The 25,989-nt window shown below is 37.9% G+C and overlaps 1 protein-coding gene across 3 annotated transcripts in view; it reads left to right on the top strand.

The window, feature by feature from the left end:
* Positions 1-25,989, top strand: part of RNF217 (ring finger protein 217) — a 141,607-nt gene that overhangs the window by 46,730 nt on the left and 68,888 nt on the right. Inside the window, exon 2 of one of the 3 annotated variants that reach the window (XM_089333707.1) lies at positions 16,603-19,057. The exons of the other annotated variants lie outside the window; for them this stretch is intronic. Within the exon in view, the coding sequence (XP_089189833.1) occupies positions 16,603-16,866 (264 nt within the window). The 3' untranslated portion in view covers positions 16,867-19,057. Of the gene's footprint in view, positions 1-16,602; positions 19,058-25,989 lie in introns of those variants that run through there. 3 annotated transcript variants of the gene reach the window in all.

Raw genomic sequence — 25,989 nt, 5'->3', positions numbered from 1 at the left:
TTCTCTCTTGATTTTTCTTAAAAGCCTATCAGGGAAAAAAAGGTTTAAAAACCATTTAAAATAATTCAGATGTATTTTGAGGTTTTTTACTGATTTAGTGTATAGTTTTCAAACACTTATTCTAATATATCAAAAAGTTTTCATGATTCTGGAGATGTAGCAGTTAAACTAAATGAGTCCACACTATTTGAAGCATGTTTTCTAGTGATAAGAAACAGGTCATTATGAAATATACTTGAGTATGTTAATAATAAGAGTTGTGATTACCAGAAGAACAAGACCAAATTAAGAACAAGAACAGAGAAACATAAGGCAGGTGTATGTGTCCATGTGTTGCTTTTGAGTATGGTCATGGAAGAGTTCAGGGATGAAGGAATGCCTGTGTTAAATAAATCTGCAAGCTTCAGCTTTTTTTTGTTTAAATGCATACTAATTCCATGTATATTTCTTTTTTTTTTTATTTGACAGAGTTATAGATAATGAGAGAGAGAGAGAGAAAGGTCTTCCCTCCATTGGTTCACTCCCCAAATGGCCGCTACAGCCAGCGCTGTGCTGATCTGAAGCCAGGAGCCAGGTACTTCTCCTGGTCTCCCATGGGGTGCAGGGCCCAAGTACTTGGGCCATCCTCCACTGCACTCCCTGGCCATAGCAGAGAGCTGGCCTGGAAGAGGGGCAACCGGGACAGAATCCGGCGCCCCAACCGGGACTCGAACCCGGTGTGCCGGCGCCGCAAGGTGGAGGATTAGCCTATTGAGCCACGGCGCCGGCTCCCATTCCTTGTATACTTCTAATTCATCTACCATATCTAATTCAAATTAAGTAATGCAGTGAAAGAAAAGTATGTGAATTCTGAGAGAAGGCATGTAGAAAGAATGCTTCATATTTGTTATATTCCAGTCGTTCATTGTGTCATTCCACTGAGTGGCAGCCAGAAAGCACACAAGATTTTTAGCCTAGCAGATCTAGTTCCAAATTCCCACTTGGTCAGTACTTACCCATTGGGTAAATTTACTTTATAAATTTTTCATTATTTTATTTCAAAATAGTTTTAAATTTACAAAAGAGAAATTGTGAAGTAGAATGCAAAGTTTCTATATACCCCACAACTTGCTTCCGCTATTATTAACATCTCATATTAGTATGATATATTTGTCACAATTAATGAAAGACACCCAGCTTTCTCTATATTTTAATCCAAACGCCTTCTATCCCTCTGTGAAGTCTCTATAGGTGATGAAACTGATAGTGAAAAAATTTCAAAATGCAATTGGTAAAGCTCTATTTTCCCCTTCTTATTATGTCTATGTGATTTGGTACAGCTATTAAGTAAATAGTTTGTATGCCTTTCTGATGCAAGAGATAGGATAGAAATCCATCTCTATGTTGTTATATTATGTAACTATGAATAGATGAATAATCAGCAGTGAATGATAGTTGAATCTTACAGCCAGTTGTGGTCAGAAGCACTTCAAAGTCAGACACAACCATATCAAACTTTTCATGTCGGTTATATTCTTTTCTTTTCTTTCTAAATATTTTATTTATAAACAATATGACCACATTAATGTTAATTTAGACATTTTTAGTAATCATTTTCTCTTTCCTGTACACCCCAGAAACCTTTTATTTGAGAAATACAAACTTCATGAATTTCATAAATACAACTTTAGGAATGTAGTGATTCTGCCCACCGTACCTGCCTTCCTACCCACACTCCCACCCATCTTTCTCCTCCCTCCTATTCTCATTTTTATTTTTACTAGATCTATTTTCAATTATCTTTATACACATATGATTAACTCTATACTAAATACAGAGTTCAACAAATTGTATGAAAAAAAAACCTTCCTTAACAGTTGAGACAAGGGCTGTTCAAAGTCATTGCATCTCGAAGTCTTAATTTTACTTCTGTGGATTGCCTCTTAGATGCTTTATTATCACAGATTAGGGAGAGCATGTGGTATTTATCCTTTTGGGACTGGCTTATTTCACTAAGTGTGATGCTTTCCAGTTTTATTCATTTTGATGCAAATGACAGGATTTCTTCTTTTTCTAACCACTATGTAGTGTTCCATGGGGTACATATCCCATAATTTCTTTTTTTAAAATATTTATTTGAAAGGCAGAGTTTCAGAGAGGCAGAGAAGGAGAGAGAGAGAGAGAGATCTTCCATCCACTGGTTACTCCCCAAATGGCTGCAATGGCCAGAGCTAGGCCGATCCAAAGCCAGGAGCCAGGAGCTTCTTCCAGGTCTCCCACATGGGTGCAGGGGCCCAGGAACTTGGGTCATCTTCTACTGATATCCCAGGCCATAGCAGAGAGCTGTATCGGAAGTGGAGCAGCCAGGACGCAAACCAGCACCCATATGGGATGCTGGCACTGCAGGCGGCAGCTTTACCTGCTATGTCACCGTTCTAGCCTCTCCCATAATTTCTTTATCTGGTCTTCAGTTGATGAGCATTTGGGTTGATTCTGTATCTTCACAATTATAAATTGAACTGCAGTGAACATGGGGGTATTGATCACTCTTTTAAATGCTGATTTCATTTTCCTTGGGTAAATTCCAAGGAGTAAGATGGCTGGGTCATATGGTAGATCTATATTCAGATTTCTAAGTTGTCTGCATACTGTCTTCTACAGTGACTACTCGAGTTTACATTCCTCCAACAGTGGATTAGGGTACCTTTTTCCTCACATCCTCACCAGCATTTGTTGTTTGTTGATTTCTGCATGAGAGCCATTCTGACTGTGGTAAGGTGAAATCTCATTGTGGTTTTAGTTTGCATTTCCCTAACAGCTAGTGATCCTGAGCAGTTATTCATGTGTCTGTTGGCCATTGGGATGTCCTCTTTTGAAAAATGCCTTTTAATGTCTTTTGCCCATTTCCTAATTAGGTTGTTTTGTTGTTGAGTTTCTTGAACTTTTTATATACTCTAGTTATTATTCCTTTATCAGTTCCATATTTTGTAAATAATTTCTCCATTCTGTTGGTTGCCTTTTCATTTTGCTGAGTGTTTCTTTTGCAGTGCAGAAACTGCTCAACTTGATATAATTCTATTTGTCAATTTTGACTTTGATTGCCTGTGCCTCTGGGATTTTTTTCCAAGAACTCTTTGCCTGTGCCAATGTCTTGCAGGGTTTCCTCAGTGTCTGATAATTTGATGGTATCAGGTCATAGGTTTAGGTCTTTCATCCATTTTAAGTGGATTTTTATGTAAGATGTAAGGGAGGTATCTTACTTCATACTTCATCATGTGGAGATCCTGTTTTCCCAGCACCATTTGTTGAAGAGACTGTCCTTCCTCCAGGTATTGATTTTTGCTACTTTGTCAAAGATAAGTTGGTTGTAGATGCATGGATTGATTTCTGGAAATTCTATTCTGCTCCATTGGTCTACATGTTTATTTTTGTGCCAGTACTAGGCTGATTTGATTATAACTGCCCTGTAGTATGTCTTGAAATCTGGTATTGTGATGTCTCCAGCTTTACTTTTGTTGTATAAGATTGCTGTAGCTATTCGGAGTTTCGTATGTTTCTATATGAATTTCAGCATCATTTTTTCTGGATCTGAAGAGAATGTCCTTGGTATTATGTTTGGTATCACATGAATCTGTAAATTGCTTTTGGAAGTATGGGCATTTTGTGTCTTCTTCCATCTTTTTCTTTAATTTTTTTGCAATGCTCATCGTAGAGAACTTTGACATCTTTGGTTAAATTTATTCCAAGGTGTTTGATTTATTTTTTTAGCTATTGTGATTGCAGTTGATCTTAGAAGTTCTTTCTCAGCCATAGCATTGTCTGTATATACAAAGGCTGTTGATTTTTGTATGTTGAGTTTATATTCTGCCTCTTTACCAAACTCTTTTATGAGGGCCAATAGTATCCTAGGAGTCTTTTAGATCCCCTATATATAGAATCATGTCATCTGCTAATAGAGTTAGTTTGACTTCCTGCTTCCCAATTTGTTTCTGTTTGATTTTTTTCTTGCCTAATTGCTATGGCTAAAACTTCCAGTATTATATTGAGTAGCAGTGGTGAGACCGTGCATCTTTGTCCACAGTTCTCAGTGGGAATGCTTCCAACTTTTCCCCATTCAATAGGACGCTGGCCATGGGTTTGTCATAAATTGCCTTGATTGTATTGAGCTGTGTCCCTTCTATAGCCAACTTGCTTAAAGTTATCATCATGAAAGCATGTTGTATTTTATCAAATGCTTTCTCTGCATCTATTGAGATAATCATATGGTTTTTATTCTTCAGTTTGTTAATGTGATGTATCACATTGATTGATTTTCAAATGTTGAACCATCTCTGCATACCTGGCATAGATGCCATTTGGTCTGGGTGAATGATCTTTCTGATGTGTTGTTGGATTCGATCTGCAGTATTTTGTTGAGGGTTTTTGCATCTATGTTCATCAGAGAAATTGTTCTATAGTTCTCTTTCTCTGTTGTATCTTTTTTGGATTTAAGAATTAAAGTAAAAAGGCTTCACAGGAGGAGTTTGGGAGAGTTCCCTCTGTTTCAGTTGTTTTGAATAGCTTGAGAATTGGAGTTAGTTCTTTTTTAAATGTCTGGTAGAATTTAGTAGTGAAACCATCCAGTCCTCAGCTTTTCTTTGCCGGAAGTGTCTTTATTACTGACTCAATTTCTGTCTTAGATTGGTCTGTTTAGGTTTTCTATGTCTTTATGGCTCAGGTTAGGTAGGTTTTATGTTTATAGGAATCTATTCATTTCTTCTCTGTTTCCTGGTTTGTTGGTAGGTAGCTCCTCTTAGTAATTCCTGATGATTCTTTTTATTTCTGTGGAATCTGTTGTTTCATCTCCTTTTTCATTTCTAATTTTATTGATTTGGGTCTTCTCCTTTTTTTGGTTAATTGGGCTAATGTGTCAATTTTGTTTATTTTTTACAAAAAAAAAACAGCCCTTTGTTTTGTTGATCTTTTGTACTGTTTTTTGGTTTCAATTTTGTTTATTTATTTTCTAATTTTAATTATAATTATATATTTTCTAATTTTAATTATAATGATGTGTTTTCTCCTACTAGTTTTGGGTTTGGTTTGCTATTGTTTTTCTAGGTCCTTAAGATGTATTGATAGTTCATTTATTTGGTCCCTTTCCAATTTCTTGATGTAGGCACCAATTGCTATAAACTTTCTAGTTAACACTGTTTTTGCTGTATCTCATGATTCTGATATGTTGTATAGTCAGCTTCATTCGTTTCCAGAAATGTTTTGATTTCTCTTTTGATTTCTTAAATGACCCAATGTTCATTCAGGAGCATGTTGTGTAGTCCCTACGTGTTTAAATATGTTTTAAAAATTCTTGATTTGTTGATTTCCAGCTTCTTTGCATTGTGGTTAGAGAAGATGCATGGTATGATTTCAGTTTTTTTGAATTTGTTGATACTTGCTGTATGGCTTAGCATGTGGTCTATCCTAGAGCAAATTCCATGCACTATTGAAAAGAATGTATGTTGTGCAACTGTAGGATGAAAGTTCTGTAGATATCTTTTAGTTCCATTTGGTCTATAGTGTTGATTAACTTTGTTGTTTCTTTGCTGATTTCCTGTCTGGTTGATCTGTCCATTGCTTAAAGTGGAGTATTTAAGTCCCTCATTACTATTGTATTGGAGTCTATGTCTCCCTTTAGATCCATTAACATTTCTTTTAAATAGCTAGGTGACCTGTAATTAGGTGCATATATGTTTACAACAGTCACATCGTCCTGTTGAACTGATCCCTTATCATTACATAGTGCCCTCCTTTTTCTCTTTTAACAATTTTTGTGTTAAAGTCCATTTTGTCTGTTATTAGGACGGCTACACCAGCTCTTTCTTTGGTTACTGTTAGCATGGAATATCTTTTTCCATCCTTTCACTTTCAGTCTGAGTGTATCTTTGTTGGTGAGATGTGTTTCTTGTAGGCAGCAAATAGATGCATTTTGTTTTTTTAATCCATTCTGTCAATTTTTTATCTTTTAACTGTGAGTTGAGGCCTTTTACATCCAAGGTGATTATGATAAGGAATGACTTGGCCCTGACATTTTTCCATAAATATTCCTATTGTTTACTGTGGATTTCCTTTGTACTTTTACTGGGAGATTTTTTTTGCCTTCACTTTGTTTCATAGTAATGACTGTGTTTCTGTGTATAGCATATCCTTAAGCATCTTTTGTAAGGCTGGACAAGTGGTGACAAATTCTTTCAATTTCTCTTTGTTTTGGAACCTCTTTATTTCACATCCATTCATAAATGAGAGCTTTTCAGGGTACAATATTCTGATTCTGGGTTGACAGTTTCTCTCTCTCTCTCTCTCTTTTTTTTTTTTTTTTTTTTTTTGAAAGGCAGAGTTAGACAGTGAGAGAGAGAGACAGAGAGAAAGGTCTTCCTTCCATTGGTTCACACCCCAGATGGCTGCTATGGCTGGCACACTGCGCTGATCCAAAGCCAGGAGCCAGGTGCTTCCTCCTGGTCTCCCGTGTGGGTGCAGGGCCCAAGCACTTGGGCCATCCTCCACTGCTTTCCTGGGCCACAGCAGAGAGCTGGACTGGAAGAGGAGCAACCAGGACAAAACTGGCCTCCCCAACTGGGACTAGAACCCAGAGTACCATCGCCGCAGGCAGAGGATTAGCCTAGTGAGCCGCAGTGCCAGCCAGTTTTTTTCTCGTAAGGCTTGGACTGGTAAGGTTTCTCATGAGAAGTCAGATGTGAGTCCTATTGTAGATTCTCTGAAAGTAATCTGGCGTTTCTCTCATGCACATATTAGAATCTTTTCTTTATGTTTTACTATGGAGAGTTTGTCTACAGTGTATCATGGTGAAGATCTTCTGGTCATGTATAGTAGGAATTCTATGTGGTTCCTGTATTTGGACTTTCCTTTCTTTCTCCAAATTATGGAAGTTTTATGTAATTATTTTCTAAAAAGGCCTTCTAATCCATTCTCTCTTTCCATACCTTAGGGAACTACTAAGACTGGTATGTTGGGTCATTTGATAGTATCTCATAAATCTCTGACACTTTTTTTTTAGTTTTCTAATTTCCTCTTTTTTTCTTTTGGTCTGACTGTATAATTTCCAGAGATATGTGTTCTAACTCAGATACTCTATATTCTTTTTCTGCCTCATCGAGTCTGTTCTTAAGGCTCTCCATAGTATTTTTTGTTATTTCAAATTCTCATTTCTAATATTTCCTTTTGATTTCTCTTTAAAAATCTCAATTTCATGGGAAAATTTTTATTCATGTCATGTATGGATTTCTTCATTTTATGAATTTGCTTCTGATTACCTCTAGGTAATCCTGTGATCAGTTTTTTGAGTTCCTTTTTTCACATTTCATCAGTCTCTTCATCTTAACATTATAGTATTGAAGTGTTGTTTTCTTTTGGGGGCATCATGTTATCTTCCTTTTTCTTATTTGTTGAATTGATGTGTTTATTATTAGGCATTTGTGGTGATATTTGTTGGATTTTTTTCCTCCTGTGTTGACTTTTATATTTGGACTATGTGACTGTGGCTTAGTGGAGTGTCCACTCTTTCAGTGACTACCCAGAGGCATGGCTGGATGTGGTCAGGGAGCTCTGTTCAGTGCTCCAGGGTGTGGGGAGTGTCCAGAGTGACACCCAAGTTGGGTGTGGTAAATCTCTTTTTTTTTTATTGGAGGGGAAGTTTGTTCTACTCTGTTGGCATGTTCTAATGCTCAGCTCCTCTCCTCAAAGGAGACCAGTGCCTGTGCACTAGCTGCAGTGGGTACAGTTTTCATCCTTGCTACCACAAGAAGTGCAGAAAGGATCTCTGCAGTCCTCAGTGTGAACATGATCCTGCAGCAATGACCCTCACCAGGGAACCAGGGAGCCACAAGCATGTGGAGCTGCCGACAAGTGACTGCCCAAAGTCTAAGCCATGCCCTGCATTCTCCCATGCAACCACAGTGTTCTGGTACACAAGGTACACAGTTCTGGTACACAAGACTCCCATAGTCACAAGCACCCAGCCCCCTGTCAGTTCTCCCAGCCAGACTCAGGCATCTCCTCTCAGCTGGTTGTTGGGCACGTGGACATGAGCTGGCACATCTGTTACCAAAATGGCACCTGACCCCTCTCAGCTAGTTACAGGATGCCGGTGCTGGGTGAATGGGCAGAGGGAAATATGCCATCCTTTTTTTCCTCTCTAGGCTGAAAGGTACGCTGTCTCCCACAGGGCTCTAAGGTGGGCCCATGCAAGGCTCTTCTCACCACTTTATTGCCAGTGGCTTAAGCTGCTGTAGTCTGGTCTCACCTCACTCCAAAGCTGGTGTTGAGGCTCTTGGCTGCTGGGATCCTGAGCTGTGCACGCTCAACACCCTCCACATAGGTCCACGGTGTCCTCCCAATTTAGGTGTAGTTTCCTCTGCTGTTTCTCTTTAACTCTTCCCTGAGATTGCACTTTCTCTACTTCTTTTTAAACTATCCTCCCCTAGGCTAAAGCAGTAAGCTCCCTCCCTGTTCTGCCATCTTCAACCAGAACCCTGGTTATATTCCTGGCATTCTGATGCACAGTGATCAAGACTTTAATTCAACAGTGACTAACTCATTAAGTTAGGGTACAATTTTTGAAGAACCTATTTTTTAATAAAAGGAAATCACTTTTTACATTAAAATCAAATACTATTTCATGTCAAAGTCATCTCTTACATACTTTGAAGGGTAGTACTTTTGGGGTCTTAATCATGTGCTTGACAGAACTTCTGAGCAAATCCAAAATCACTTCCTGGTAAACCATGTTGACACTGCTCACAGTGTGCTTTAGGCCACCTGTGCACTGAGATGAACTGTCCTGTGACTGTAGAAATACACTAGCCATGGTTTTTATTGTCACAAAAAACCACCAACATTACTATTTAAAAACTTAGTGTCTAAAACATATAGAATTTCACCTAACACTTAGATACATAGCAGTTTTCTTTTCTTTTCTTTAAGATTTATTTATTTATTTGAAAGGCAGAGCTTCAGAGAGGCAGAAGCAGAGAGAGAGAGAGAGAGGTCTTCCATCTGCTGGTTCACAACGGCCGGAGCTGAGCCAATCCAAAGCCATCTTTTACTGCTTTCCCAGGCCACAGCAGAGAGCTAGACCAGAAGTAGAGCAGCTGGGTCTTAAACCAGCACCCATATGGGATGCCAGTACTGCAGGCAGCGTCTTTACCTGCTATGCCACAGAGTTGGCCCCCACAGTTTTCTTGCTATCATTATGTGTTCTATTTTTTATTAGAAAAACACTCAAAATTCGTGACATTTCTAGACGGAATCAAAGGAAAACATTAACTTCACAGTCTGAAGTCACATCTTCAGAAAGCTATAAACTTTGCATCAATTACTTCACTGTTTAAAAAAAACTTCATAAAATTAGTGTTGATTCTTTTTTAAAAAGTATTTATGTATTTGAAGTACAAAGAGAAACAGAGAGATTCTCCCATCTACTGCTTCACTCTTCAAATGCCCATAGCACTCCAGGGCTGGGACAGGCCAAAGCCAGGAGAAGGAGTTCAATTTAGGTCTCTGACTTGGGGGCAGAGACCCAGCTACTTGAGCCATCTACCTGCTGACTCCAGGGTGTGCACTAGCAGGAAGCCAGAATGGATAGCAGACTTGGGACTTGAATCAGGGATGTAGATGGCTTAACCACTGTGCCCAAACAACTGTTCCTAGTGTTCATTTTTAAAATAGCTATATATTAAATTTATCAGACATCTTTAAAGATTTTGCTTTTAAGGTTATCAACTTATGTTTTCCTAGGAAAATAACAGAAACACACACACAAATATAGTGGGATATTTGCATGGAGAAATCTAAATGCTGAATGGAAGAGGTTGGTAGAATAAGTAATGGGACATTTTTATATAAGGCACTTTAAAATACTTTAGAAAAGAAATGCGGTTGTAATAGAATAAATACCAAGCTGTGATAGTATATATCGTATGATCCTTATTTTACTTAAATTTCATATATATACAAATTATAATTATAGTTATAAATATGAATACTACATTATAGAATTATAAATATGGATACTACTATGTTCTTATGTTTTCAGCACTTCCCAGATTTTTATATGCTCTGAAAGAAAACAACAATATAAAAAGAGATTCAAGGATTTCACTTCTGGAGATACTTACACATATATGTAGCAAGTATGAGAATGTTTATTGCTGTACTATTTCTAGGAACTATCATTTGGAAACAACAAAGTCCATCACTAAGATTAGATTAAAATATATGGTTTGATTATATGATGTAATGAAGTATTTCAGACACACACACACACACACATTTTGTGTTTACCAACCAAGGTAAGTTTAAAAAAATATTGAGTCTAAAAAGCACAATATAGAGCAATCTCAACTTTATGTGTGAATAAATATATTTGTAGATGAAAGTATTAAAAATCCCAGCAATTAATGACAGTGGATGCTACTGAAAGAAGAAATGAGAAACTGAGGGAAGAGACTGCTTCAAGGAGATTTCAGAAGGGTAGATGACTAGATAGGTGGAGAGGTAAATAGATCGACAGATATCTGGATGTAGGTGGATATGTAGATGAATAGGCAGGTGAATAGATAGATGGAAGTCTGTAAGCAGTATAACAATATAGGATGGAGGAAGGTGATACTTACACTATTCTTTGAACTTCTTTAGATCTTAAGAATTTTTGTTTCAGAAAATCTTAAACACTGTATTGGAGGCAAGAAAATAAAAACAAAATATATAGCACGCTGAGAAATTTTAAAGTGACAGAAAGCAGAGGAGTAAAAACCTTGAATGTGTGAGTAGAGCGATTTTCTCTTTAAGAAGCAATAAACTAAATCTGTGCTTTCAGACTGAACCATGACTGATTAATGGCTTGAGAAATTAATTTGGTTTGTCATTAGTGCATTTGCTTCTCATTTGAGAAGCAGAGAGGCAGAGAGAGAAAGAGCTCTCACCTACCAGTTCACTCTCTGTGGGCTTATCCAGTGAGGCCCACACTGTCAGGATGGTGGGGTGATAGCGTTCTTCGACAAGAAGCACTGGAGACAGTTTCAGTGAACAAATCTGTTTATTAACAATCAAGCACACCTTTTAAAGGGCAGGCAGAGCAGGCATAGCTAGTTCAGGGCAACCCTAATTCTATAGGATAAAGCTAATATTGGTGCCGCTGTTTCTCCAATTAGCTTGAAGGTCATGTAGCCTGTGTAGCCATCCAGGTGATCCTTATGGGTCTGGGCAATACCCAGAAGCCATTTACCTGATTGGCAATTACAAGGCCTTTCAGCTGGGAGCGGGAGTATGGGAAATGTGCCTGGGGCTTCTGCCACCTGCCAGCAGTCAGGTTGTAGGGTCTTTCATGGAGGGTATGGTGTGCCATGCCTCTTAAACTCCTGCATGGGCTAGATAGGCAGTCTCCCAGCCAGGCACAGGGTCACCCACAACTCTCCAAGTGCCCACAATGGTCCAACCCAAGTTCGGAGCCAAGAACATAGTCCAAGTTTCCCATATGAGTGGCAGGGACCCAACTACTTGAGCCGTCATCTGCTGCCTCCCAGGATCTGTATTAACAGTAAGCTGGAATCAGGAACTGGAGCTGGGAAGCAAACTCAGGTGCTCCAGTGTGGTATGCCAACATCTTAGCCACTAGAGAGATCTATCCGTTTGTTCACTCCCTGAATGTCTGCCACAGCTGGACAACAGCTGAGCCCGGGGCCAGGTCAAAGGCAGGAGCTGAGAACTCGGTCTGTTGTCCTATATGGCAGGGACTGAAGTCCTTGAGCCGTCACCTGTTTCCTCCCAGGGTGCACATAATAAGCAGGAAGCTGCAATTGGGAGGAGAGTCAGGACTGAAACTCAGGTCTAATATGGGCTGTGGGTGCCTCAAACAGCATCGTAGCCACTAGGCCAAATGCCCAGCTCTACATTATTTTTCAATGGAATCTGCAGAAAAACACCAACATCTATAGATGGCTATCTTTAGAAAGTCGTCCTTGCAGGTTTGATCATGGGCTGTCATGGGAACCTGTCTGGTAAGCATTTTCCTACACTGATATAAAACTTTCCCTGTTTGGTGAGAGTGACTCACTGTGCCTCCAGTGTTTGTGCTCTTGTGTAATTTGGCTGCAAACATGCCCATCTGGGAACCTGCAACGGCGGTGCCTGCTGGGTAGAGGGAGTCTGTATGGGCAACCCCTCAGCCCCTAGTAAAAACTCCAGCCACTGAGTCTCCTAAGAACTTGCCTGGAGGACAGCACTTCATATATGTCCATCGCGGGAGGAATTATGCCCATTCTTGTTTAATTCCGTGGAGAAGGACTCCTGGAAATTTGAGCCTGGTTTCCACTGGACTTTGCCCCATGCACCTTTCCCTTTTGCTGTAATAAATCATAACTGAGTATGGCCAAAAGGAAAAAAAAAGAGAAGCCCATATTAAAATGTCTTTTGAAAACTACTTTTAATGACACTGCTTATGTAGTATTCATTGTTTTCTGTGAAGAGTCATATGAATTTCTTTTACACTTTCATATAGGAAAAAATGTTTTTCCAGGGAGTTGCTATATTTTATGTATTGAACAAAAAGATATATATGAGGGCACTTCAAAAGTTTGTAGAAAATAGAATTAAATTTACTGTGTAAAAATTGTAAAATCAATGTATACATGTAGTCTTTAAAAGTTCATGGAAAATATGACAACAAAACTATCCAACAAAAATCACAAAATTTTTGCAACAAAATGTATTTTAATTCCATTTTCCATGAACTTTTTGAAGCCCCTTCATATATCACATTGTATTTTCCATTTTCCTCTGCACTGGGAAACTGTTAAATGTGGGGATTACTCAGAGTTGCTGTCCAAGTTTGTTTTTTTTTTTTTTTTAATCAATAGTACTAGCTCTTGAGAAACTAACAGGTGTTCTTTATGTCTATTTTGCATCTCTGTTGTATTTGCCTCTCATCATAAGTTGCTTTATGGTTGTTCCATGGGATTATAAATTAGTTATAGAATATAAGTACCATATGAATACAAAAATAATTTGATAGCCTATCTCCAGGCAAACTAAATATAGGTATCTGGATAGATACTAATGTTATAAATGTGTATACACATTTCTCTCCACTTAGTACTGGGTTCTTGTGTTGTGTAAGCCTTAGGCTCAGGTATATATAATCCTGTGATTAGACCAGGGGTCAGATTCCCTCCTTAATTATGTATATTTATGTGATTTTGACTTTTGGTGAAGTTATTGAATGTTAAATGAGTGCATATTTTTATAGTGTGGGCAGAGATCACTTTAATCCTTCTATTCAAATTATTTTCTGTAGTTATGTTAGCACAAGTGTAGCGTTGCAAATGAATGAACACATTCAGTGGTGAAAGGTTAAAATGAAGCGTGTGGAATCACAAAGCCAGTAATAGAGGAGAGTATTTATTCATTTTACAAAGGAAGTTAAGACGTATTTCATTTACTTTATTATTTTTTTTTTGACAGGCAAAGTGGACAGTGAGAGAGAGAGACAGAGAGAAAGGTCATTTACTTTAGAAACAAGTTACTGCATATCTTGATTAATCAGATTTTCAGATGCATTTAAAATATTTTGGTTGCACAATTGATTAAGCTGTAGTTGTTGTAAGTGTAATCACTAGCCATTCCTAACACTGGCTATACTAGAGTTTGTGAAACAGTACGTGTGAAACAAAAAATCTTATTTTCTTTATGGAGATATCATATGAGGGCTCCTGACTTTGGGATTAGCATAGATAAAAGCAGTATAGAACCATACAGTGCTGTTGCTTTATATCTGTATTTTATATAGTATTTCTAATACTTTTTATCAGGCTTCCTTTACATTAGAGGAAAGTTCTAATTATCTTTGTTTTTATCAGACCTAGTGACTTGATGGAAATTCAGGGGGCATCGAATCATTTACACTTTTTTTTCAAGATTTGGCTTAATTATTTCTTCATTTTGATACAACAAAATGAGTTTATTGTTATTATTTTGAGATAAACCTCATTGAACACAAGAACTTTGGTTGAAAAAAATAACATTTGTTCCAAATACATTAGCATTCACAAGACATGGGTTTTAACTCACAAGGACAGTGAGAACAAGGAAAAAGACTACAAGGGACCAGAAATCCCCATTCTGTTTTAGAAGAAAAAAAAAAATAGACAAAGGGATAACTGACTTAGCAGAGCTGTTTGAACCTTGGGATACCAACAAGAGGCTAGTGTGAACCACCAAAACTCAGAAAGTCCTTAAGAGAGAGGGTACCAGAATATTCAGAAGATGGTGGTGAATTGTGGGGCTGAAAGTAGCAGGATTCATTGAAAGCCTGAGGGAGGAAGGAGAATGTCATACCTCTCACCTCTCCCCACCTTGTACAACTGGTGATTACAGCTCTCCGAAGTAGTGATGTTGGGAGGTTTCCCTGGAATGCTCCAGATGCAGTGGACGAGGCAGAGGCACTTAGTGAATAGAGATCTGTGGGACGGTCTAAGAAAAGGGTGGTAAACCTCCCCAGACCTCTTCTGGCTGCACATCCCAGAACTGGCAGCTAGACATGCACCATTTAGCATAAAATTGTGCAGAAAATGTATAAGTGGATAGTCCCAGGGAGGAGACCTAAGGTTAGGAATTGGTGGTTTCCCAACACAAAGGCCAACTTGACACCTGAATACAGTGATCTGGTTAGGCAGGGGGGTGACCCCCCTCCCCCAGATCTTTTAATTTGATTCTTACTGGCTCTCTTTGAATATGGATTTCATGATACCTCTGGAAGGATCTTCCCCACCAAGAAAGAGGAAATAACGCAAGAGAGGAGGCAGCGTGGAATTCAGGAAGCCCATGGTTCCTGTCATAGGAGAAAAGTACCAGACCAAGCACTAGGCCGTGTTGCAGCAAAACACAGAGTTGCAGAAATTGCTCTTGGAAAGCAAAAATGAAGTCAGTAAACTGATCACTCAAATTTTGTGGAAAATAATCTTCACATGAGGTTGCAATTCAGTTGGAGAATCTTAAGAAACATAAGGTTATAGAAAACTATAAAAATGGGGGCCAGCACTGTGGTGTAGTGGATAAAGCCGCCACCTGCAGTCCGGCATCCCATGTGGGCACTGTTTCAAGTGCCAGCTGCTCCACTTCAGATGCAGCTCTCTGCTATGGCCTGGGAGAGCAGTAGAAGATGGCCCAAGTCCTTGGACCCCTGCACCCATGTGGGGTACCCAGAAGAAGCTCCTGGCTTTGGATCAGCATAGCTCCAGCTGCTGCAGCCATTTGGGAAGTGAAACAGCATATGGAAGATCTCTCTCTCCCTCTGCCTCTGCCTCTCTGTAACTCTGCCTTTAAAATAAATAAATAAATCTTTAGAAAAAAAAAAGAAAACTATAAAATTGAAAGAAAAGGATAATGAAATTTTTAAGTCCTAGGAATTAAGTAGTACTATAGTAATATAAGGAATGAAATGTCATCATAATCTATATAGTATTAGGCTCATCACTAAATAGTCATTCATGGTCATGTGGTCACAACATTGTAAATGTGGATTATTAATTTTAAAAAATTATTCTGAACTATTGGCAAGATGGATGGCAATAAGTTGGTTGGAAAGATATGGTAGTTTTAAATTTTGATTTCCTAGAATAAGAAGCTAATGGATTCTGTGATATACAGGAACATAAACATATTTAGATGCATTAAAGACCAGGGGTTAGGTTGGATCCCTGGGTTTTTTTGTTTTTGTTTTTGTTTTATTTTTAAAGATTTATCACATTTATTTGAGAGGCAGAGTTACAGAGAGAGGGAAAGGCAGAAAGGGAGATCTTCTATCTGCTGGTTTACTCCCCAAATGGCCACAAAGACCAGGCCTAAGCCAGAATACAGGAGTTTCTTCCAGATCTCCCACTTGGGAGTCAGGGACCATCTTCCACTGCTTTACCAGGTGCATTAGCAGAGAGCTGGATTGCAAATGGAGCAGCCAGCACTCTAACTGGCACCCATATGGGATGCCAGACTTGCCAGCAGTGTCTTAATGCCTTTGCCACAATGCTGGCTCAAGATCTCTGATTTTCTTACATGTCTTATAAGAATCATTTTGACTTTTTAAAAGTAACATGCATGTACGTGTATAATATTGATTAAAATCAAAAAGGCAATCATACATAGATGACTCACCTAACTCTAAATTTTAACTTTCCTATACCGAAAATTCAATTGCTCTGTGACTTTGGGAAAGTTACTTACCTTCTGAGAAATCTTAGTTATTACATCATTTGCAAAATGGCAATAGTAACAATAATTATAACAATAAAACAATCTCAAATGAAAGTTACAGAAAAAGACAAAATCATGTATTCATTGGTGTGGTGGTTGGTAATATTAACAGTGTTGAGTATTAGTAATATTAACTAAATTTTGCTATGACTGTGGTTCACTGCTCCGTTAAAATTTTCATAGGAAAATTAAATCACATGTGAATAGCACATTGACTTACTACCTTTAAAGTAGAAATTACTGTTTCTGATTATTTCATAAATTTACAATTAAAGTTTCTATGACTAGTAGTAAAATTTGTGTTTCTTTTTGTTTGTTTGTTTTTGACAGGCAGAGTTAGACATACAGAGAGAGACAGAGAAAGGTCTTCCTTTTTCCGTTGGTTCACCCCCAAAACGGCCGCTGCGGCTGGTGCGCTGCGCCTATCTGAAACCAGGAGCCAGGTGCTTCTCCTGGTCTCCCCTCAGGTCCATCCTCCACTGCCTTCCCAGGCCACAGCAGAGAGCTGGACTGGAAGAGGAGCAACTGGGACAGAATCCAGCACCCCGACTGGGACTAGAACCCCGGGTGCTGGCACCGCAGGCGGAGGATTAGCCTAGTGAGCCGAAGCACCGGCCATAAAATTTGTGTTTCTAAGGCTAGTTGGAGTTGTTCACTGGAACTTTTTGTTTTAAATTTTCTATTTTAAAGTGGAGTATTAGCTTTTATAAAGGGAGCTTTTAGCTTTATATTGTTAAACATGTTGATAAACATTGCTAAAACTTAATTTTTATGTATATTTTTGTGGTTTACCATGTCTCATGTATAATCATAACCATTTTTGTCAAGTGCATTGCACATTGTTGATGTTCATTTGATGCTTCAGTGTGCATGATGAGTACACCTTGATTTACAATGAAGAATATTGCTCAGTTGGGGGAAATCTTACCATGTTGTGTTTGGTAATGCAAAACTTTCGGTGTTTTTTTGTTTGGTTTTTTGGTTTTTGGGGTTTTTTTTTTTTTGCTTTTTAAATCTTGTGCTTGTTTAACCTGATTGTCGAAATCTGTCTCAGAATACCTTTTACAAATGTACTGAAGAAGACTACCTGAGCATTTAGTTGTAGGGTATGCATTCTCTGTACTACTTTTGCTGTAGTTAACTGCTGCTAGATTAAAAATGCTTTAGACAACATATTAAGGAAAAATAAGAGTATATGATTATATTTGCTTATTTTTCCGAAAAGAAACATAGGAAAATAACAGAAATAAAGAAATGATTACCTACAGAGGTGGATGGGAAAGGGGTAGAAAGGATAGCATACAGTGAAATTACTCTGTTTACTTTTCTCAGTACCAGTGCACTCTGAAATACATTCTGTATGAAAATACTCCGAGTGTACTTTTCATATAGTTGGATTTTTTAACCATTATTGTTTTACTTGTCAAGTATAAAATTAAAACAAAAAGGGTTTTTCAAAGCAAACCTGAATATAGAATAAGAAACAGAACTAAACTGTCAAATTGCTTGCCTAATCACAAAAAAGAATTAATCCAGGCAGCTTTGAAACACAGTGCTCTGACTTTATACTTAGTAAGATATAGGCTGAATAGAAAGAGAATTTCAAATAAATCGTGGCCTTTGTGTAGTGATTTCTTGCTAGTTTGTTGGCTTAATAATTAGGAAACTCTTTTGTATATATTTGTAGATACATATCATTTTTCTCATTGTGGGACACCAAAGTTGCAAATATGAGATGAGGGAAAGTGAGAAAGAACCAGCTTAATATTGGGTTGAAATTGGAAGCATTAGTCTAAATCATGACTTAAAGTAAGATTTTAAAAAGTTTATTTGTTAGCTCTGATCACTGAAGGGACCTAGAGTCATTGGTACCCCTGCAGAAATAAGTCCATTGCTAAAGCTCAGGTCTTGGTTTCAAAATATGATTTTCCACTAAAAGAAAAGCAGAATTCTTTGAAGAAACAGCTGATTCCAACAGTAGGACAAGGAATTATTCAAGACTAAAACAAACCTGTCAAAGGATGCCAATTTAGGGAGGTCTTCCCTGGCCAAATTTGGTAGTATTTGAAAGGTGGTAGTGGATTCTAACACAATAAATTAAAATTGCTATATCTGAGTCATAGACATAGTAAAGACAAAGGGAAGTGAGTGAAAAATGCTTATACGAAAGAATGCCACCTCATAAATACAGAAGGGGTAGTAGAACTAGAAACACCACCATTGTGCCGTCCCCAGTGGACTCTCTGAGTCAAGGATAGATCATCAATGGATGGCTCAGACCACTAGATAAAGTTATGTTGGGCAACAAAATGTATCAACCCATGTTGTATATCAATTACACAGGGAAAAAGCACTTTTACTGTAGTGAGTCTGGCAGACATCACCATAACCAAGTGATCAAACTTGTCATCAGCAGTAGTGGGATGAAAGCACAGGCTTGTTGTCTGACACACAGGATGGACACGTCACCAAAAATATTTAACTAAATTTTATTATAGTGAAATAAGTGACAGATCCAGGTTAAGGAAGATTCTCAGAGCAAATGTTCTGAATTTCTCATTTTTAATGACAGTTTTTTTTTAATTGAAGGACTGAAACTGATATAACCATATGGACTGTGTAATGATTGGATTGTAGATGTTTTTAAGAGTCAGCTATAAGGGTCATTGGGGGGACAGTTGGGCAAAGTGAATATGGAATTTATATTGGGTAATATTTTATTTGTGCTAAATTTCCTGATGAGATGGTTATACTGTGATTAATAAAATACATTTATTCTCTTAAATGGTTAAGCAAAAAAAGTTTTTTAAAAAGTGTGTGTGTGTGTGTGTGTGTGTGTGTGTGAAACAGAGACTTGGCATGTTTCAAAATAGAAAGCTGGAAATAATTTGATGGACAAATTATGGCCATACATGTTTCCTATTTTTTTAAATATTTATTTATTTATTTATTTGAGAAGCAGAGTTACAGACATAGAGAGGGAGACACAGAAAGAAAGGGTTTCCATTCACTGGTTCACTCCTCAAATGGCTATAATGGCCAGAGCTGGGTGAATCCAAAGCCAGGAGCCAGGAGATTCTTCCAGGTCTCACACGAGGGGTGCAGGGGCCCAAGGACTTGGGCCATCCTCCGCTGCTTTCCCAAGTGCATTAGCAGGGAGCTGGATTGGAAGTGGAGCAGCCAGGACTCTAAACGGCTCCCATATGGGATGCTGGTGCTACACACCAGTGCTTTTTAACCTGCTGTGCCATGGTGTTGGCCCCTTGGTAAGGATTTTTTTTGCTTTTGTTAAAAAAGACAATGTGGAATTGAATGCAGTCAACATGTTTTCTAAAATGTGGGTTAACCTTCTTGAAAATATGTGTTCAAATACTTTTAAGATATTAAAATGAAAATCTAGGTGATCACTTCAGGTGTATAGCCTTTAAAAATTGCTTGTCCCTTTGAAAATCACCTATCACTTTCTGTTTTTACCTTTTTTGAAAATGAAAAATGCTCTACTAAAATGATGTACCTTAAAATAAAATACAGCCATTTTTGCATATCCAATTAGAGTCTCATTTTGCCTCGTGGCTCTGTTGGCTTTATGGAGAACAACCTAGGGCTTCCCACCTGCCTGATGCGAAGTGCTTCTCCATGGTGCTGTTCATGGACAGCGCTGCTGGTGCAAGTTGCCTGTGCCAGACGGCGCATTGTCAGCAGGTCTTCAGACAGCTCCCAGTACAATTACAAGACACCCTCTGTTTGGGGACAGATGTCTGCCGAGATTTTGATTATTCAGTTTCAGTTTATTTCAGCACACAAATACTAAGTGCTGACTGTATGCAGGGCAGGATCCTGGTACTTTCTGGGATATTAACATAAGTAAAATGTGGTATGCATGAAGAAAAAGAAAAGAAATTCAAGGAAAGAGGACTTGAAACCATTATATCCATATCTACCATTAAAAGGTAGAGAATGAAAAGTGGTCTAAGAGGCAGACACAGACGATATCCTGTATGCATTTGGGATTCAGGGATCACTTGTCTTTTAGAGCTCTCATACCAGTCTTCTCAAAATGGAGGAGTGAGCCCAGTACCCAGATGGTTTGGGACATTTACAGAACTATGATTCATGGATGTGAGATATGGTTGGATTTTTTTTCTTTTAATTGCACTGCTTTCTGATGTTAATTATTGCAACCAGACTGCCAAGTTAACATCTGTTCAGGGTTGGATTCTGGATAAAGGCTTGCTGCTTTGGCTTGTCTTGCTGGAAGCTGTTCTTACTTCACACAGAATGTTATATAATGCCCATGAGTACTGCATGGTGTGTAGAGCATTTGTACTATTGCAGGTTAGTACATGGCTAGTAAATTCACAGAAAATGGAAAAACAACTGATAAATATATTGATGTATATTAAAGCCTACAATTTGTCAGACACATTGAAATATTAAAACAATGTCATTTTGTTTATCAAATTAAAGACAATGGTTTTGGAGGCAGTGTGTGTTGCTATTTTTACATATATATATTTGAGAATAGTATGATGAAGCAGCTATTATACAGTATAAATAAATAAGGCTTTTGGAAAGCCATTTGGCAATGTGTATTAAAAGTCGTATAACAATCACACACTTTGACCTAATACTTGAAATTCTAGGAATCTATGCTAAAGAAATAATATGAAGTATAGAAAAAGATTTATGTAGCAAGCTATTATCCCACATCTGTATAATAATGTTCAATTGGAAATAGCCTCATGTGGAGGTAAGCTGATTGCTTTAATCTCTGAGGTATTATACAATGTTCAGAAACAGTGATTACAAGGCACACTAGGCAAAACAGACAAACAAAATTACATTTCTTTCCCTCTTAATTGGTGTTGGATTTCAATGACTGGCATGATGCTCTCATTGTCTCCTACATCTGCTTTTGTGACATAAAACCTTCTTTGGCTGGAGACCCATTACCTGATCACTGCCTAGAAAACATCATGCTACCTATATTATTAACCTCTTTTGAATTTAAGTAAATATTTGTTAAGCACCTACTCTGTGCCAGATGGTGAGCAAAGTATTAGAGATGCAGCAATAAACAAGGCATGGTGCATATCTTCAAAGAATTTATAAGATAATGGGAAAACAAGCACTTATTCTCTATTTGGATAAATGAAATGACAATAATAAGCATAGGTATTTACAGGATCACATACTGTTAAAGATTATTGAATACAGTTGTGAGGGATAAGAAAGTCTTCGAACAAGATTTATGTCTAAGCCAAGATTGAAAGGATTTGGGGGGAAAAGAAAGTGTGTGAAGTTTATCCGCAGTAGAAGGAACCAGCATTTGTAAAAACTCAGAGACAAAATACGAGTAGAGTATAGAGGCAAAGAATTGGAGTGCAGAAAAAGGGGTCAAGTCATGAATCATGTCTCTATTGCACATGCTAGGGAGTCTACTTTACCCTGAGCACAAAGATATTATCAGAATATTTCAAATAGTGTAGCAGTGTCATGATCCAGTGTGTCTTAAAATATTATAAAGAACCTTTATTTACTGTTGGTGACAATGGAAATTGGTACAGCCATTATTGAAATAATATGGATAGCACTACCATGTGATTTAGTAATCACACTATTGCAGTAGTGGGAATAGTAAGCTGAAGAGATATATGCATTCCCATGTTTATTGCCATATTCACAATAACCAAGATAAGGAAACGACTTAAGTATCCTGGATGAGTGTGCAAAGAAAATGTAGTATGTATACACAATTGAAAAGTATTCAACCATACAACAGAAGGAAAACCTTTCATCTGCAACATAGATGAACCTGGAAAACTTATGTTGAGTGGAATAGGCTAGGTGTACAAAGACAAATACCACATGATCTCACTTATATTAGAGATCTTAAAAAGTCAGTCTCATTGGAGAAGAGAGTGGAATAGTGGCTGTGGCATGGAGGAGGTGATCAGAGATGTTGGTCAGAGAATACAAAGTTTCATTTAGATAGAGGAAGTAAGGTTAATAGATCTTTGTACAACATAGTGACTGTAATTTATTCCAATGAATTAAATATTTGAAAATTTCTGAGATGGTAGATTAAGTGTTTTTATCATAAATATGTGAAAATAAGTATGAGGAAAATAAAGAGTATTCCAAAGTTTACACTGACCAAATGGCAGTGGAGATTAAAAGATATAAATGATTCTTTGAAGTGTTAATAAAGTAGGATTTTGTTGATTAGTTGAGCAAGAGATGAGACAGAAGCAAAGTCTGGAGAGGATAATACTTTGTGTTTTGGTTTCTATGCTAAAGCACATGAAGGAAAGAGATCAGGGAGGTGTTGAGTTCTGTTTTAAGGTGATGTGCTGGAAATATTTGGAAACAAAAAAAACAGGGACTAAAGGTAGGTAGCAGAAGCTCACTATAGAGATGGAGATGTGCAGAAAATGACTTACATTGGAAGACATGACACAGAGAGCAGCGGGTTTTTAAATGTGAACAAAGAGACAACATTAAATAAACTTTCAATCACCTTGGATGAAAATGCGAAGACTTAAGACACCTAGAGTCCTAATGAGCTTTTCTTTGGCTTTGCCTCTATGACAGGAGAAACTTGAGTGTGTTCACATGCTGCAGTGTCTGAAGTTAGCAGAGGGAGTTGAGATTCCTGACCGGGCAGGTATAAATCATCATCTTGGGAGGCTTGAGAAGTCCTCCTTCCTAACAAGAGGCCAAGGGAGGATCAAAGAGATTTCTCCAAATGCCCTCCTTTTTGGGGGTGGGGGAGGGAGTGTCAAAAAGTCAAAGGTGTTCTCAGCTGACCACACTGGATTTTGCCCTGTGGAGTAGGAGGTGAGTTTGTTGATTGTGCGTGCATTGGTTAATTGAAAAGGTAAGCTGAGGATGAGGCCTTGAGGAAGAAAAGAACCTGGGAATGGTTCATGGGTAAGGAAGGGGCGATGCAGAGGATCTCAGAGGAGTGCTGCTTGTGCTGACAGCCCAGATGACCTTGGAGACTCTCCTTATCGACAGGATCAAGGGAGGTGAAAGCTAGCCCGCATATGGGTAAAAGAGTATCATGTTCAGAAGGGCATTTGCTGCTTTTGATGAAGCATTTAGGAATTCTTTGATGAAGCATTTGGCATAGCGGTTCAGACGTCACTTGGGATGCCCGCATCCCATATCAGAGTGCCTCAGTTCAGGTCCTGGCTCTGCTCCCAATTTCGGCTTTCTGTTAATATGCACCCTGGGAGGCAGCAGGTGATGGTTCAAGTTCTTGGGTTCCTGCCACTTACGTAGGAGATCTGGATTGAATTCCTGGCTCCTGGCTCTAGTCCAGTTAAGTCCTAGGTATTTCAGGCTGTTGGGAAATGAATCAGCAAATGAGCAATCTCCTCCCTTTCCCTCTTCTTCTCAAATAAATAATAAATCAAGAATTGAAATTTAAAAGTAAAATAATTTTCAGTAGCTACTAGCAACATGGCATTATTATTCCAACTAATTTTGCAGGCAGTGTGTCTAGGCATGGCAGTAACTAGGTTTGAATTGTAGCTTTCCACCAGTTTCTATGGTGCTGGACAATTTATTTCTTCTTCTGTGCTTGAGATCCTGCTAGGGTCTTTATAAATTATGATGACTGATGGAAAATACTTAGAATAGTGCCTGGCATAGATTAAACATTCAGTAAATGCTGCTATCATCATCATTCTGTTTATTGTGGCAATATCAGAAGTTTCTGGTAGGTTTACAACCTTTATGACAGAACGTTGAGCGTGTAAACAAATCCTCAGTATTCTCATTCTGTGATAGGAAGAATGACAGACGACCCTGTGTGTCCCTGTTGGAGAGGATCAAACCAAAACAAATACTAAAAACCTTTCTTTGAAAAAAAAAAAAGTGGAGATTCAAAGTTAGTTCTTACTCAGATCAGACTTTGTAGTTAGGAAGGTTCCATATTTACTTCCTGAACACTATAGAAACTGCACAGCTTTTTTGAATGATCCCTAACTTCTGAATGATATATCTGCTCAATTCTGTCCTGACTATAGGGCTGGGGGACCTTTTTTCTGCCAAGGGCCATTTGGATGTGTATAACATTATTTATGAGCCATAGAAAATTATCAACTTAAAAATTAGCCTGCTATAGATGCATTGAATTTCAAGCCCCACCTGCACTTGCCTTGGCAGGGCCAGACCAAATGATTTTGTGGGCCTCATTCTGCCCATAGGCCAGACATTCCCCACCTCTGCCCTAGTGGATGAGAAAATGAAAAATAAAAAGAAGAACCATGATGGACTAATAGTACAGCAGTGTTACTTTTGCATCTAAAGGATAATAATGTCTGGGATCTACTTGGTAAATACTCATTAAATGAATTTTTTGAATGAACAGGGTGTGATTTATTGTATTCTTACATCTTATGTAGTTTGTCTTATTGCCTGTTTTTTCCTAGTACCCCTATAAATATATAAAGAAATGTAGGGGTATCTTCTCCCAACAGTACACAGGTGAACCACATCCAAAAAATAATTTGAAGACCTATGCACACACATAAAAACATATATAGTTTCAGTAGGTTTAACTTCTAGACTATGTATTATGGCAAAATACACTTCAGTATAAAAAGTGATAAGTACATAAAATAAAACTGAATGTAACTAATATAAAATTACACTGTACAAAAAGAAGTTATGTAATTATTCTTCCTTTATGCCTTTCCTATGTTTGACTTACAAGATAGAGTTTTTTTTTTTTTTTAACAGATAATAGTTCATGAAAACATTTTACTGATATAATGTTAATGTGCAGGTCACTTTTGTCTTAGATTCATTCAGCCTGAAATTCTTCTTCTTTTTCTTATAGAAAGCTTTTACTTCATAAATAAAAATTTCATAGTTACAACTTTTGGATTATAGTGGTTCTTTCCCCCATATCCGTCCTCCCACCCCCAAACTGTCCTACCTCCTTCTCCCTCTCCCATCTTATTCTTAAGATTCATTTTTAATTATCTTTATATACAGAAGATCAACTCTATACTAAATAAAGATTTTAACAGTTTGCATCCACAAAGATACACAAAGTATAAAGTACTATTTGAGGATAGCTTTACTGTTAATTCTCATAGTACAACTCATTAAAGACAGAGGTCCTATATGGAGAGCAAGTGCCCAGTGATTCCTATTGTTGATTTAACAGCTTAAACTCTTATTTATGACGTCAGTGGTCCACAGAAGCTCTTGTCATGAGCTGCCAAGGCTATGGAAGCCTCTTGAGTTCACAAACTCCGACCTTATTTTAGACAAGGCCATAATCAAAGTGGAAGTTCTCTCCTCCCTTCAGAGAAAAGTGCCTCCTTCTTTGGTGGCCCCTTCTTTCCACTGGGATCTCACTCACAGAGATCTTTCATTTAGGTCATTTTTTGCCACAGTGTCTTGACTTGCCATGCCTGAAATGCTCTCATGGGCTTTTTAGCCAGATCTGAATGCCTTAAGGGCTGATTCTGATGCTAGGGTGCTGTTTAGGGTATTTGAGAAGTTTTTTTCTTTTTTAATGAACTGAATTGTCAGTTTTACTAGTTATTTATTCTACTAAAATATGTGATGTGTTCCACTATTCCACTGCTCAGTTAGGTCACCTGTTGTGGTCTCTATCATTTACTATATTATATATCATATACTATATTATATACTATAGACTTTATGTATTCCATGTAGGTATATAGACTTCTA

Source organism: Oryctolagus cuniculus, chromosome 5 (genome assembly GCF_051225735.1).
Source record: "Oryctolagus cuniculus isolate XC-2025 breed Fujian yellow rabbit chromosome 5, ASM5122573v1, whole genome shotgun sequence".
Classification (NCBI taxonomy): domain Eukaryota; kingdom Metazoa; phylum Chordata; class Mammalia; order Lagomorpha; family Leporidae; genus Oryctolagus; species Oryctolagus cuniculus.
The sequence above is the reverse complement of the archived record's forward strand: the minus strand, read 5'-3'. Positions and strand labels throughout refer to the sequence as shown.